A 16,499-nucleotide genomic window follows, 5' to 3' on the forward strand; every position below is an offset into this window, starting at 1 on the left:
ACTGCTTTAAGATAGTTCATATAGCTGATGTATGCTGATGAAAGATCTCTCCCCTTGACTTGACATGATAAAATCACATCCATGAGTGGTGGTGGCGGCTACATTGCAGGAGAAGTCCTGGCAACAGAACACTTTGCACACTATCATTTATACCAGCAAAATTTGTCACCCCTGTGCAACATTGATATTGCTGATGTAAGTGGTAGTGTAGACATGGCCTTCATCTGGTTAGATTTTAAATTGTTGCAATGCATACTGGTGTTTCTTCACTTTCTTCGGCTAGAATGCACTCAAAGTAGCAAATGTGAATCCCCTACTCTTCTTTGTAAATGTTTAAATTAACCTGGGAGGTTAGACAGACATGATATGGAGAGTTTACCCAGGGAAAGTGGTGGAGCATTCTTCATGGTGAGTTCTGTGTACATCCCTCTGTCCCCAGCACTTCCCTTAATCTTAAATTGTAAACTCTGGAGCAAGTACTTCCTGTAGGGTAAACCTAGCACACTGTTGGCATTACCTATAGCTGTGGTTTTTTCAGAAGCCAGGCTTGCAGGGGCTACAAATAATTTGTCATCTGTAAAGGAACATTTCACTCATAGTTATCACCTTCATTTTATCACCTTCATTTTAAAGACTATTCACTAGGAAGTGCTTCCAAAATAAAAGCAGAGATTGAACTGGATGGGTGGGGTGGGCTTCCCAGACTACTGCAGGCCTGCTCTGGCAGCACTGTCTATTGTGTCTACTGCTAGGTATTGGGAAAGTGCATTAGATGATGTCTTTTATTATTTACTTTTATTATTTAGGTATACAAGGGATCAGAGACTTCATTCCGTTTCACAAACTTTCAGAAGAACCGTGAATATCGGTTCAGAGTCTGTGCTGGACGCCAGTATCAAGATTCTACTGGATTACAAGAACTGTATGGACCTTACAGTCTCAGTACAGTATTTTCATCTCAAAAACAAGAGTTGGTTTCACAATGTACTAATTCTACAGCTGAACTTGCAACTGATAAGGTGTTACGGGATGACAAGCTTGCTGCTTTTCTTCTTCTTCTGGGGTTTGCAGTCGTTGCTGTTTTGTTTGCTGCTGTTATTCAGTACTTTGTAATCAAGTAGACTATTTAAAGCCTAGTCATTATTCAGTTTTTTATAAAAAAGTTATTCTGAGTATTTATGTTGATTCATTCTAAATTAAATCCTAGTTGGAAATGATGGTATAAGAGATACACATGTTTCCATCTTTGCTGCTGCCTGACATTAAGACTGGGTTGGCAGAAACCTTCCAAATAACACAACTATCATAGAATGGGTAATCCTGGGTACTCTGTAATTGGGGTTAGCTCTTAATAAAATAGCAAAAAATTGCTGCCCTCCTTCCCCCCATAAATACACAGCTTGGCCACTTGGCCAGTTAGAGAAAAGGCTTTCTATGATGTCCTTTGAAGGCAAGTGGTAGGGGATCAGCAACTTTTAATCAAGTATTGTTACAGTTTGGTATACATGAAATACAGCAGCAAAAATTCTTAAGCTTAGAACAGTACTGTACTACAGAATATTGCTAGAGCAAACCACATTTAACATACTGTAGAAGGAAAACACAATATGATACTACTTTGCAGTTATTATAATGTTTGGGGTTCAATAATATTTCAAATGTTAGAGGTGCCAGCATTTTTCGAATTTTAATTAAAAATGCTAGAGATGTAATATACATAGAGTGATTGCATTTCTATGTAATATTGCAAATTGCTCCCCCTTTGTACTTTACACTTGAGTGAAATGCTTCAGCTGCTGGTAAACAACTGTTAGCCCAATCCACATTTTCATTCTCAGTGCCTGAGAACCGTTATTTCCTGTGCATCTGATTGAATCTTTTCAGAATTTTCAGAAAAGGCACAGATTTTGTCTTTAAGAAGAAAGAGTGCATTTATGATAAATGTTTCACTATTGGCTCAAACTGAGCAAATGTTTTCGTACTATTCTTAACCTAAAAATAAAAAGTTCAAACTGCTTTTGGATGATCTTCTGTCCTTATCTGAATTATCAAACTATATGTGAAATATTTTTAGGTAACATTTTACAGTGTTTTAAATTAATTTGTCACAATGGTGGCAGTTCACATTCCATTATGGTGGTGGTGAGAACTTTCAGTTTGCTATGAAACTTTTTTCCAAAACTTGTCATGCATGTCTGACTGTTTTGAGGAATATTTTTGGTGGATATGATGCACTACATATGATTGACTTCCTTGTCAAACATGTTCTTTAGATATCTGAAGATAAGTCTGACAGCTATTGTCTTTTCATCAACTGTTTGGAAAGCTGGAAGACACAGATTTAGATATTTATTTGAAAGTGCGTTGTCTTACTTATTTTGGCATTAAAAGAACATGCCATACAATGTTACAGATTTAATATACTTTGCAAGTGCTACAGCTACACTTCCTGGACACCGGGGTGGTGTATTTGCATATAGGATAGTACTGTTGGGTACAGGCTCATTCTTCGAAAGAATAAAACATCTTAAGGATATTTCTTCTATGGTTGCTAAGTTCAACTTTGAGGCATTGTGTTGCGTTTCAAATGTGGAAATCCTAAATTATGACATAGTATCATTTAATATTCTTAAAAGTAGATTTATGGTGCAATCTGAAATTAACTTTTCAAAAACATACTCTTCTTTTTGTACTCTATTTATTTTGATTTAAAAAGTCCTGGAAAATGTATGTTTGAATGTATTGTTCTACTTGTAGCAGAACTTTAATCATTTGTATTATGGAGTCTCTCTTCAGTTTTGAAAAGAGTTTTATGCAGATATTAGTGTCTTCAGTTTTCCGAAGTTTACAAATATGCCTTTATTTCCTTTCATAGTTTACTTTTAGAAAACAATAGACTGCCTTCAGCAAATTTCTTTTGCCAAAGGATTTTTTTCTTTAACTCATAGACGAACAGAGCAAATCATTTAGTGATTTATTTGGCAATAGCATTTCTGATATGTTTTTAAAATAATAAAGTAGGCTTTCAGAATAAATATTAACTAAAATCATGACTTCCTAGAAAATTAAAATAAAATGCTTCTGAATTGCCACTAAATGTTATTTCCAGAAAATATACTGAAAAGTATAGTGTAATGTAGATTTTATATTGTTTATTATGCATTCCATATTGATGTACCCTAGTGGCATTAACATACTAGGTATTTTCATTTTTCTTGTATTTGTAATTTTGAGATCTCAAACTTATGTTAAAACTGCCATGCATTGTATTACTAAAATGTAACTATCAAATAGATAATATATTTAATACAGCCAATAAAAATACAAAAGTTTTCAAATTTGATATGTATTTGTGTTTTAATGTATGAATATGAGACCTTTCTTCTAGGGCAATCCTGTCATCTGCCAGTCTAGTAGGTAGTTTAGGATGTAGGGAACAGCAACATGGAATTGAGTTGCTTTATAGCTTCAATATGCTATACCTTGAACCTCCAGTATGAGAGAGATGCTCAGGAAGTTCCGAGATGAAACTTGTCATGCTCCATGTGGGAGGGAGGAGTCTGGGTTTGTGGAGGGGATGTAGTTCTCCAGCACCACAGCACAGATTTCCCAAGATTCATATGCAGCTTCCAGTCCCTCTGTGCTGCTCTCCATGTGGCTTGTGCTGCCATTTATGCCTCTCCCTCTCCGCTCCCAGTGCAGTGGAAAAAGCAGGACTCCATACAACTCCAAGGAATCAGGAAACCCACTGAAATTTGTGTAGATCAGCTGTTCCCTGGCTCTGCCCAGCAACAATATGTCCAGAAAGGGAGAAGGGATTATGCCAGATTGGCTGGCTCACTCACTTTCCCTCAAACTATTTTTAACCAAATTGCAATGGAATTTCCATTGCCTAGAATTAGCACTCCCACCCCTTTCCCATGCAAGGTTACAGAGATGCATAAAGGCAAAAATTAAACCTTACCATCTACAAATGAAAAAAGCAAACCTGGTGATGCGGTTCTGTTTGCTACAAGCCAGTGTAGAGTAGACCATCCTGTTGGAACCACTACCTACTATTTTTAACTACTTATTCGGATGAGAAGAAGCTTGTATGACAAAGTGGTGATTGAAAATGGTCTCAATGAAATCAACATTTTGGAAGAAGGGGGGAAAAAGCACAAGCCCCACCTTACTCTATGTAAATGTTCTTGCCTGGAGAGAGTCAGCTCCTTTAGCACTGAGTGATGTGATAACACATACTGCCAGTGTGGTGCTCAGTGACATGTCTTATTTTTCCCTGGTAGGCTGTTGTGCTCTGTCACAACAACAAACAACTTCTTGTGAAATGGTGACAGAGTAATAAAGACAGGATTATTTGATTGCTTTGACATTACATCGATTTCCACCAGGGAAAACTAAACTTGAAGTAATCTGTCCAAACACTACAGATTCAATAGTCCCCTTGAGAATGGCCTTGAGACTAAGGCACTGGAGTGAGTGTCGGATTCCCATCCCTGTCTGTCTCATGCTTCTTGTGGAAACTGAGCAAGTAATTTTCTCTGCTTCCTCCCTCCTCCACCTGCAAACCTGTAACTTTCTTGCTTCCCTCTTTTCGGCCTTTGTAATGGACGTGCATCTTTCACAATCATAACATTTCAGTTTTTTTATTTCCCTTCCCTTTAAGGTTAAATAAACACATAGTTTCAATCCAGCTTGTCTGTTTTGATTAGTTTTCATACATCAAACTTGAATGAGGATGTTGAATAGATTCTGTAGGACCCATAAGCAAAAGCTGGAATCATGTAGGGCTTGGGACAAATCCATTAGAAGATGACAGCTTTGTTGCAAGGTGAAACTGCGCATGCACACAATTGACTGAAGTCCTTGGAGAGAGTGTTGGGCCACTCCAGCTTCTGCAGATAAGTGTCAGGATCCAGTCAAAACTAAAACTTTATAATCATTGCAGGACATACTAACTACATCAGTCTGAAACAGGAGGAGTGACCATGATTAATGACGAATTTTGTGTGCACAGCTGGAAGCAGCAAACTTTCCACCCTGAGATGAAAATCCCCACTTACCACATAATACGCACTACTGCCATGACTTGGTTTTAACATACAGTTCACTAGTGGATAGATGGAATCTAGATGTACCCACTGTATTTAAGTGGGTGCCAAACTGTTTACATGACAGAACTGACTTCTGTACCTTCAAGAGAAGTCCTTTCATTCCTTGTCAAGTTTCTGGATTGCCAGACTTGACTGTAGTTCAGAATTTTGCTCATTGCTTTTCTGTATTTTTGTGACATGACATTGTAAAGTATCGGGTTGATAGATGCTCCAAGGTAAAAGAGAAGCATGGAGATGAGATTAAGGTACTGAGTGAAGTCATATAGGACAATTATAGTCTGAGCAAAGAGGATTCGGCCAATGTGGAATGGTAGCCAACACAGCACGAAGGCCAGGACTACTACTGCTAAAAAGGAAAGGAATATATTTTAGTACAGAAATACTTGAAGAATTGTTTGTCCTAGCTCTTTAAATTACATTGTGGCAAAGACCTCAGACTAGTACATGCCATATTAAATGTAGTAGTTGCTACCACATGACTTGTGCAATCATTTCATGTCAAGTAGACATAACACTGCGCTACATATACAAGTAGGCTAAATTAAGCAGCATTGGTACTTCAGCTTTTTGTTTGTTAAATTTCAGGATAACAACTTGGCTCAGTTGTCAGTGAAATGAAATATTTCCCAGGGGAGTGGGCCAATGGTAGCAGCTGGGGAGTGAGATAAGAGGAGGAACAGAATGGCTGCATGGACCCAAACATGGGATGGGGGAAGATGGAAAAGGGAAGTGAAAGAAATCTGGGAAATTAAACAATAAAAAAGATGCAGAGGAGGAAGTGGAGAGGTAAAGCCAGGGAAGGAAGACACCAAAAAGAGGAGAGAAATGTTTAAAAGACATTAGACAAGGAAACAAAAAAAAAGGCCACAATAACTCCGCTGGAAGGAAAAAAATACAGTTTTAAAGTTAGTAGAGTGTTTAATGGATCCATGTTCCTGCCTTTCACTGGATTTTTCCTGAAGAAAATTGGGAGAGCTGAAAAGAGGGAAGATTCCACTTGGAACTCTGTGTAAGGAAGCACTTTTTGAGCTATTCACAGCCATTGGGGGATGATAGAGGATCTGTGAACAGACTGGCTAGGGCCAGCAATGTTTTTCCTCCACTGCAAGCACCAAAAGTTGGTACCTTCACCCACTGAATTTTGCTGACAACAAGCAGTTGGTATTTTGCTCATGTGAGATGAGAGAACAGGCTGAGTGAGCCTTTAAATGTTAACCCAAATAAATAATTTCCTTTTATCAAATTGTGATGCCTGCTGTCTTAGTTGTGACTGGGGATTGAACCCAGAGACCTTCAGCGCTAAAAGACTGAGTCACTCCATCTGGGACGTCAGTACTAAATGCTGCTGTGGGTTAAGATGCTTATCCCCAGAACCATACTGTGTAACAGACCACATGCTGACGAGCAGGTTCTGTAATGAGTCAACTAAAATGTTAAACACATTTGAAGAGGAATTAAAGCCAATGTGGAATACCTGATTTTGTTCAGATTGTGGCCCAAATATTAAATGGTCAATGGGAGAACTGTGCGTGGCTGGCATGACACACTACTTCTCAGACCATGATTTCTGAGCGCCGGCCCCTCTTGACACACACAAATCAAGGTTGATCAGATTTGCTTTACAGTAAGTCACAGCAGCATGGTTTCTTTTTACATTAGTCCACAGCAAACTATGGGTTGAAGTGTTTCTACAACCAATCTACACACAATTCAAATGGGGCCCTCAGGCCTCAGTAAAACCCAGGAACATGACAAAATGAAGAGAAATATACTAACCATAAATCTGTAAGGGCCCTTTCTTGCCTTTTCTGTCTTGCCACCCTCTTTCCACCTTTTCTTTGTGTCTGGCCTAGTGTGATATAAAATGCTGTTTAGCCTAGTCTCAAGTCAGATCCTTACCTAGCATTTTGACTGTTTGTTTGTGATACTTTTCTCTGCTTGCCACCTGGGGTCCTCTCATCTTATGTCTGCTTCTCCAAAGTTTTCCACAGATGAGTCCATAGAGCAGAGTCAGGCAGAGCACTGGTAGGAAAAAATAAATGGTGGAGAGCCAAGTCATTGTTTCTAAAAGCCCTGTGCGGGCTGTGTGTTCAATGTAATTGCATTCCTTGGCTTCATCTGACCGGATGCCATTGCGGTGCTCCACACCAAAGAGGAACAGAACTGGGCTGGCAGTCAGAAGAGCCCATACCCATAAAGAAAGGATGACCCCTTTCACTCTGCATTTAGTGATTGTGGTTTTGGCTTTCAAAGGAAAGCAGATTGCAAAATACCGCTCTACACTCAAAGTGGTGATATGCAAGATGGTGCAGTAGGTACAGGTTTCACTGAGGTAAAACAAAAATTTGCAGAGAAAATCCCCAAATATGTATGGTTTGTATTTCCAAATCCTGTACAAATCAGAAGGCAGACCAAAGAAGATCAGAATGTCAGACAGTGCCATGCTGGATAAATACATATTAACAGTAGTTCTCATTTCCTTGTATCTTTTGAAAATTAATATTGTTAGCAAATTCCCAGTGATACCTAAGAAAAATAATATGATTGCAATTATAGTCACAGGCACCAGGACATGAATGTCAAATAAAGAAAAAGATTGATCTTCATAGTAGTCTGTATCATTTTGGAAATAGCTGTAATTTGAGAAGGAATCCATGTCGGGTACCAAAATAAAAGGTGATGTTGGGTTTAACTCATGAGAGTGATATTAGGCTCCTCTTCATCTCTTTTAAAGATCAATTTTAAAACAAAACTCGAAGTCATAAAAACAACTAGGCTCTGTTCTGTTCTGAGAGACTATTAGATTACTATACCCAATGTTTTGGAATTTTAAAAAAATACATTTTGATTGTTGGCTTTACGCTGCTTCAAAATAGTTTTTGTATCTTGACAGTTCCATCAGGGGTATTTCTTGAAAGATGAATATGGAGCCAATGTGGATGCAAGTAAATATAATCCATATTAACAGGCAAACAGATGCGGACTGAGAAAATCATTGTTTAAATCTTCAGAAGTTTGCCAGATTAAGAAAAATTTGCAAGTTTTTCTTAACAAAGACGAGCTCCTTTCTAAAGAATCCTCCAAAGCAGTTGGATTTACAGGTGCTCTTTGCCTTGGGTAGAGAGCAGGTGCATGTGGAACTTCATCTTTAACTACTCAGGATCTGAGCAAAACATGTTCTTTGCACTAGCAGGTCCACAGCCAAGTGTAGACTTCTGATGTGTGTCTCAATTTCTGAGGAAAGCATTTGCGGTACTTTGATTGTTTAATGCGCTTCCAATGGAGCATGGACATTACACAGACTTCTCCGTCTTCCATCTACATTCACTTAATTACACATCATTAAATACTTGGGGAGAAAAACAGAGTGGAGCCAAACTTGTGGAAAGTAGTTAGTTACAAGGGAAGTTAAAGCGCTCTTTGATGATGGAAACTTAATGACCACTCAGGACAATTATGAAATTTTCCATTGTATCTAGAACTGCTGTTTATTTAGGGTCTTTTTCACTACACCCCCTTCCCAACATATGCTGTGGCTGAGATGTTTGGACTGAACGTGTCTTAATAAGATACTCAAGTTGGTTGGAAAATTTTTTGTTTGGACATTGTCTCATTTTTTAAACCAATGTCACTTTGTCTTTACTTTTCACTTCAGCAATTCACTCAGTAATTATGTATTAAATGATTGGGGGGGTGTTGATGCTGTGCAAAACATAAAAGAAAACAGCTGCTGACTCAGACTTTTAAAGGGGTTTCATTACTCACAGGTGGATGAGAGCCATTATGCTTCATATCCGAGATTTAGTACTCTCCAAATGAAAACAGGGTGCTTCACTGAGCAATCTGCAGGAACTCCTACATTCCTTACAAATGCAAAATGGGGGAGCAGGAAGGAGGGACCTCAGAAGAATGTCTGTCTGTCATTCATTTTCTTCAGAGTTTTACTGCTTTTGATCTGTTCTTGTCCTACAGCCTATGACAGGCACGCTGCTGAAATGTACTGCACAATGGTTCCATTTGAGGATGAAAGGTAAGTACTCAGCAGGGTTAAGTCCTTGAAACTGCAGAGTCAGGCAGAGCACTGGTAGGAAAAAATAAATGGTGGAGAGCCAAGTCACTGGGGTTTGCTTACAGGAAGTGATTTCTGTGGTTTGCAGATGACACTAAGCTTGGGGAGAGGTAGATATGATGAAAGTTAGGAAAAGGGTCCAGAGTGACTGAGACAAATTGGAGGATTGGGCCAAAAGAAATCTGATGAGGTTCAACAAAGATAAGTGCAGAGTCCTGCACTTGAGACAGGAGAATCCCAATCATTGTTAGAGGCTGGGCACTGACTGGCTAAGCAGCAGTTCTGCAGAAGAGGACCTGGGGATCACAGTGCATGAGAAGCTGGATATGAGTCAACAGCGCACCCTTGTAGCCAAGAAGACTAACAGTACATTAGGGATAGAAATGTAGCCGTGTTAGTCTGGGGTAGCTGAAGCAAAATGCAGGACAATGTAGCACTTTAAAGACTAACAAGATAGTTTATTAGATGATGAGCTTTCGTGGGCCATGTTAGTACATTAGGGTGCAGGATGAGCACTGCCAGCAGATCTAGGAAAGTGATTATTCCCCTTTATTCTGCACTGATGAGGCCATATCTGGAGTATTATGTCCAATTCTGGGCCCCCATTACAGAAAGGATGTGGACGCATTGGAGAGGGTCCAGCGGAGGGCAACCAAAATGATTTGAGGGCTGGAGCACATGACCGATGAGGAGAGGCTGAGAGATTTGGGCTTGTTTAATCTACAGAAGTGAAGTGAGGGGGGATTTGATAGCAGCTTTCAACTACCTGAAGGGAGGGTTCCAAAGAGGATGGAGAGAGGCTGTTCTCAGTGGTGGCAGATTGCAAGATACAGTGTGGGGAGGGAGTCTAGGTTGGATACTGGGAAAAACTATTTCACTAGGAGGGTGGTGAAGCACTGGACTGGGTTACCTAGGGAAGTGGTGGAATCTCCACTCCTAGAGGTTTTTCAGTCCCAGCTGGACAAAGCCCTGACTCGGATGATTTAGTTTGGATTGGTTCTGCTTTGGGCAGGGAGTTGGACTCAATGGCCTTCTGCCCTAGGATTCTATGATTCTAAGTGTCCCAGTGTGACTTGAGCAGGGGTAGACACAAATGGCTATATTATTAAAGGCACTTAGGTGCCTAAAGATGCAAAGAGACACCTCGTGGGATTTTCAAAAGTCTATGAGGGCATCGAACTCTCTTGCTGTTAATAGGAGTTAGGTGCCTGAATAGCTCCTTTGAAGATTGGGATTGAGGCACCAAATGATCTTTTAAGTCATTGGGAGTTAGGCATGTGGGCATTACTGAAAACCCTCGATTCTCAGCCTCTTTGGGTATCTACCTGCCTTTCAAAATCTGTCCCCAAACCCTCACTGCTTGTGCTGTATACAGCAGTCATGTGGCTAGGAGTTCTTAAAAACAAGCCACCCTAAATCCTGCACAAAGCCTCATTATCAACACTGCTCTAAGAGCAGCTTCCTGAAAAAGGAACAAGTTCTGTTCCAAGCAATGGACTTTGGATGGTTGTGGAGTTGTGTTGGCTGGGCAGGATTCACGAACACATCAGTGCTGCAGTGGGGTGTTTGCCACACTTGTGCTTACCATTTCCTCTCCAGATGGAAACCTGTTGCCTTTGATAAATCTGCCAGCTCACTGGTGCCAGAACTAGCCATGAGCTGTTCGGCCTCCTGCTATGTAACACTGACCCTGGCTCCTGTTCTGCAGTTATGAATGAAACCTCAATGTCTAGAATAAAACACACAGAAGGACGTGTTTTTCTTCTTCCAATTTGTACTGCACTGCTAAGTTAGCCAAACGCATTCATGTATAGGGCTATCAGAAGGGCTGGATGAGTAATTGCCACCTCCTGTGTAGGTAGTCAGTCTGAATCCAGATCAAGCCTTAGGAATCAAAAGGTGTCATCTGAGGAATACTTGGTGCTTGTATAGAAGGAGTTTGTGGTCTGTCCTAGTGGATCAATAACAACATTGTGAAAAATATTCCCAACCGCTGCCCCATTGTTAGTCTCTACAGAGCAGCACCAGCCTGATGGAAAAATGAACTAATTGTGCATGATTAAAAATGCTCTTTCCAGACCAAGATTGCTCTCCTACCGTTTGAGGATAAACAGGCCTTCATTTTCCAGAGTTGTTAATGCTGGTTGGACCTCCCTGGTCCAGCACATGGCGAGAATTTGCTGGTCCAGAGGAGGTCTCCTGCCACTGGCTCCCAAGCCCATTGCCTGTTGCTGCATCCTGCCTCACTCTCCTCCAACCCAAACCTGGCTGGGCTGCTTGCCCAGCTGCTGCCAGCTTCCTGGCCCCATGCTCCCAGGGGCTGCCAGGGGCTTGACTCCAGCCCCACTTTCCCAGGGGCTGCCACAGTGCCCCAACCCAATGCTCCAGGAAGCTGTCGGGAGACTTTGGTCCCACGCTGTTGCAGACCTCCCAGGGGGCTTCAGCTCTGCACTGACCCCTATTGCCAGGGGACTCCAGCCTGGCCCTGTGCAGCTGCGGGCTGTTAGAGGCTGCCACGGGGCTCCATCTCTGGTCTTGCACTGTCCACAGGTGAGCTACTGAACCTATTGCCCCAGCTGGCCTCCCTGCCCTTAGTGTCCCAGGTCTCTGGTCCAGGAGCATCTGTAGTCCTGTTGGATGTTGCAGGACCAGAGAATGCTGGTTTTTGGAGGTACAAGCTGTATAGCCCCTTTCACCAGTACAAGATTCTTGCTATCAGCATGGGGTGTCAGCAATGTATCTCCTCCTTATACAGCATGTTGGAAGTGAATGGCAACATGGCAGGTGCCCTGATTGTCTGCTGTTGATGTAATCCATTGTCTGAAGCTCCATTAAAAACTCCGCTCCATTTTTGGTGGAATAGATATCCCCCTTTCCTAAGAAAAATGTGCTGGTTTTAGTTCAGTGCCTGGGATTAATCTTTTTGAAAGCGGGAGAATGGTCCCACTATTCAGGGAAACTTCCCTGGCTTCTACGCTACCCAGAGAAATGGGCTGGCGAAAGGATCTGAGTCTCTGCTCCGACTTCCTCTACCAACAGGTCTCCCTGACCTCGAGGCCTCCCCTTCCACTCTCCTGCATGGCAGAGTCCCTGTAACCTCAACAAACTGTGCCCAAGATTCCTGGGGCTTAACCTCCAACCTTCTTGTGGTCACCTAGAACAGGGGCTAAGGTGGCCCCACTCTGGGGTGCTCTCTCCACATTGAATGCTTCCCTGACCCACTGACGATTACCTAGAATCCAAAGCAAATACAATTTATCAATTTTTAAAAAAGAGAATGAGGAAAAAGCGGCTGGAAAACACATTACTCTGCCCTGTGGCACAGCGTCTCTGCAATGCAAGGAAAGTCCATGGTCTGGTCCTCGTAGGTCCCAGGCCACCTTCTCAGGGGTGCTGCAGGTCAGACACTTGCTCTGTGTGGCAGGACCCTTCTCCCCAGCATCAGGCCTCTTGGCTGGTGCAGTCCCCTTGCACTGGGCATCCACCTCTGCTCTCCCCTGCTGCTCACTGCACCCAGCACCAGCCCGGCTCCATTCTCTGCTGTGCTGACACCAGCTCCTAGGCTGCGTCTCTGGCCCCTCTTGCTCTGCAGCTGCAGCCCTGCTCCCAGCATGGGCCTGCTTCTGGGCTGTCTCAGGCTCTCCTGGACTGGCCTGGCTCTCCTCTCCAGCTCAGCTCTCTCTTTAGCTTGCCCCCACTCAGTCAGACCCAGAAAATCTCAGCTCTTGGGGAGGATGGGATGCTCCCCAGCCTGCTCACTCTCTCACTGGCCGGCCTGCCCTGTCAATCAGGTTGACCTCACGCACTGGCCTCTTCCCAATTCCTAGGGGCTGTCAGTCTCACAATCCTGATTTCTGATGGACCCCTCCCCTTCCCTGTGACAGTGAGAGCTGATCAACCAAACCAGTCCCCTTACACTTACATTTGCTTTTTTGGCAATGCTAACAGCATTGCATTGCTGACTCACATTGAGGCTGTGATCCACCACAATTCCTAGACCTTTCTTAGTAGTGATGCTGCCAAGCATGTTATTTTCCAGTCAGCATTTATGCATTTGTTTTTTCTCCTCTAAGTGTAAACCTTGTATTTGTCTTGGCTGAATTTAATGTTGTTGTCTGTAGCCCTTGTTGCCTTTCCTCCCATCCTAGCAAGATGTTTTTGTGTAATATGCTATAACTTGTTAAATGTCTTGGACCACAATGATACAATGCAGCAGCAACCCAAGAATCACAGCAGACGCATTATTTTCTGCTTTCTCATCCAGAACTAATGCTGGCATGTATTGGATACAGGGCTTGCCCTGGAGTTTCTTGTGCCCCATGTGAGACGAGACTGCAGAGCCCTTGTCCCTATGGGACAAGCAGCAGTCAGATAGTGATAGACATTTTCATTCACTAACTTAAAACAACAGCTTCCAGTTGTACCACCTCCCACTCTGGTCTCCATGCAGAAGGACTGTCCCTTGTGGGATGAAGGGCCTGGGGCAACCCCCTTCTACCAGTGCTCCAGCCACAGGACCCATGGCAACTTCCCTGCTGCAGGCCCTGCCCACATCCTGGCTCTATTCCACCCCACCGTACCCCCACTCTACCCCTTTCCCAAGCCCCACCCCATGCCTCTCTCTTGTTCCACCCAACTGCCCCCTTCCCTGAGCAACAGTGACCATCTTGATTGTCCTGTGGATTGGCAGGGCCCCAAGCATTACAGGGCTTGGCATGGGGTGGCAGCAAGGGTCACTTCCCTTCCCCCCACACTCACCGCAGTGGCAGGAATTGGAGTGGTCCAGCAGCTTCCTCCACCGCCCTCTCCCAGCCCACTGCATCCTGCTTCTCTGGGGGGGGGGGGGAAGCGGAGCACCCTAGGGCTGGAATGCTCTACTTCCCACTGCCACGGAGAAGCAGACCACAGCTGACTGGATCCTGCCACTGCTCCATCCCCTCGCCAGGCCCCATAATCCACCAGGGTCCTCTTGGGGCTAGGATAGTTGAGGCAACCACTGCAGGGTCTCCCCAAAGCGCAAGGCCTTAGGAATCACCCTGATTCATCCTATAGACAGGCCAGCTCTATGATGCAGAAGCACCCCCTGCTGTTATCTCTACTTGGTGCTCCAGTGGAGGAGTGTCAATGTGGGTTCAAGAAGCAATGGGTGAGAAAAGATCTGTATGAAAGCCAGATGGATATTAGAGCTGCACATGAGCAGACACACATCAGGTGGTTGTTGTCATTCTTTGAAAAGTCACACGTCATTAGCAAAAATGTCAATCCAAATTTCATTCTGCATTGAAATTAAAATGATGGCCAAACATGAGTGTTTTGACTGTTGGTGATCATTTAAATTCCTTTTTTCTGCTCCATAGGATTTCTTCAAGCAATGTACATGATAATCCATATTCTCCACAGTTCAGTTAGTTTCTTTTACAGATTTTCAATGCCTAGAATATGTTCCATAGCAATAAACTTGTCAAGGCAGAATATTGTAAACTGGTGAATGCCAATGTGTTTTCACCTAGTGCAGGGAATGCAGTGACATCAACCTAGGGCAAAGGGATCTGACTGCACGGATTGGCTTGCAAGGTCAGGAACTAAGGGCTTAATCCTGCTTCCACTGAAATACTTGGAAGTTTTTACATTGACTTTGAGGGGAGTTGGTGGTTTGCTGACTGGAAGGAGAGGGAAAAGAGGACGAGGGTAACCACAATAACGTCATGATTGGCTTTTGCTGCTAATCCTCATGTCACAAAAATGTAAAGAAAAGCCTTGAGTACTGTGGCATTTTTCTTACAAACAAACAAAAGCTGCTTACATTTAAATTAAACATTTACAGCTGTCACCAGTAATGAACTATCACATGCTGCTTTAACGCAGAGAATGCAAGCGATACAGTGGCTACTGCGCTTACCTGGAATGTTGGAGGCCTTTGGTCAAGTCCTTGCTTGGCTGTATGACCTCAGGCTAGTTAACAGTTCTCTCCAGGCCTCTGTCCCCTCTGTAGGAATCATAGAAATGTGGGGCTGAATGAGATTGTGAGAGGTCATTTAATCCAAACTCCTATGCTGAGATACAGCAGAGTAAACCTAGACGACTTTCCCAGACTCGTGTTTGTATGACCTGGTCTTAAAAATCTCCAGTTACGAGACTCTACACGTTCTCTCAGAAGCCTATTCCACTATTCTTACAGTTAAAAAGCTTTTCCTGATCTCTAACTTAAATTATCTTCACTAAAGAGTAAGCTGATTACATTGCGTCCTGCAGTCAGTGCTGCAGAGAATAATTAATCTTCTGTCTTTTTACAACACCCCTTCACGTAGGTGAAGACTGTTAAACAGGTCCATCCTCGCTCTCTTTTTCTTAAGACTAAACATGCTAATTAAAAAAAAAACTTTCCTTCTAGGTCAACTTTTCTAAATCTTTTATAAATTGTGTTGCTCTCCCCAGGCACTCTCCAGTTTGGTCACATCTTTCCTAAAGTGGGGCACCCAGAATTGGAGACAGTATTTCAGCTGAGGCCCACCAATGCTGAACATACTGGGACAATTACCTCTCATGTGTTACATACTGTACACTTGTTAATACAGCACAAAATGATACAGGTTGGACCTCCCTGGGCAATTACCTCCCACGTGTTACATACTGTATACCTGTTAATACAGCACAAAATAATACAGGTGGGACCTCCCAGGTCCGGCACTCTTGGGACCTGAGCAATTCCGATCCAGGGAGTTTGCCAGACCAGGGAGTTCAAGGCTCTGTTGGCCCTGCTCTTAGATGCCAGCCCCAGCCACAGAGCTCTGTTCCCAGCCCTGGCCAGGGCTGTGCTGCCTCTGGCCCAAGCAGCGCTGCATTCCTCATTGTGCCAAACCTGCCCAGGACTGCACTCTAGGCCACTGGTCTAGGCTGCACTCCTGGGCGGGGCTCTGCTCCCCAATCACCAGTGTGCTCCTCACTGCACCGGCCCCACTACCATCTGACCACAGATGTTGCTGGACCACAGAATCCTGGATTTTAGACATTCCGTCTGTACTAACCGTGTTTGTAGTGGCATCACATGCTTATCTCATATTCCATTTGTAATCTAACCTCGCGGATCCTTTTTTGCAGTTTTATGATCTGGCCAGTTACTCCCCAAATATGGGGCTAGCAGTATTTCCCTACCTTCTAGGGATGTTGTGAGTTGTTCAGAGGATACAATAATGGAGTTAAATAAGTACCAAAGGGCTTGTCTACACTATGGAGAAAATCAACACTGCCACAGTTGAAGTTCCGGGGTTCGATTAGTGGAAGACATGCTAATTCGAACTCATAGGGTGTGCCCGTTG

The 16,499-nt window shown here is 43.2% G+C and overlaps 1 protein-coding gene and 1 pseudogene across 1 annotated transcript in view; one reads left to right on the forward strand and one right to left on the reverse strand.

The window, feature by feature from the left end:
• Positions 1-3,343, forward strand: part of LOC102450753 (fibronectin type-III domain-containing protein 3A-like) — a 109,855-nt gene extending 106,512 nt beyond the window's left edge. Inside the window, 1 exon segment of the mRNA XM_075940788.1 lies at positions 807-3,343. Coding sequence (XP_075796903.1) covers positions 807-1,121 — 315 coding nt within the window. The 3' untranslated portion in view covers positions 1,122-3,343.
• On the reverse strand, positions 2,235-16,193 carry LOC102450994 (growth hormone secretagogue receptor type 1-like; annotated as a pseudogene).
• Between the last annotated feature and the right edge of the window lie 306 nt (positions 16,194-16,499).

Source organism: Pelodiscus sinensis, chromosome 13, assembly GCF_049634645.1.
Source record: "Pelodiscus sinensis isolate JC-2024 chromosome 13, ASM4963464v1, whole genome shotgun sequence".
Taxonomy (NCBI): domain Eukaryota; kingdom Metazoa; phylum Chordata; order Testudines; family Trionychidae; genus Pelodiscus; species Pelodiscus sinensis.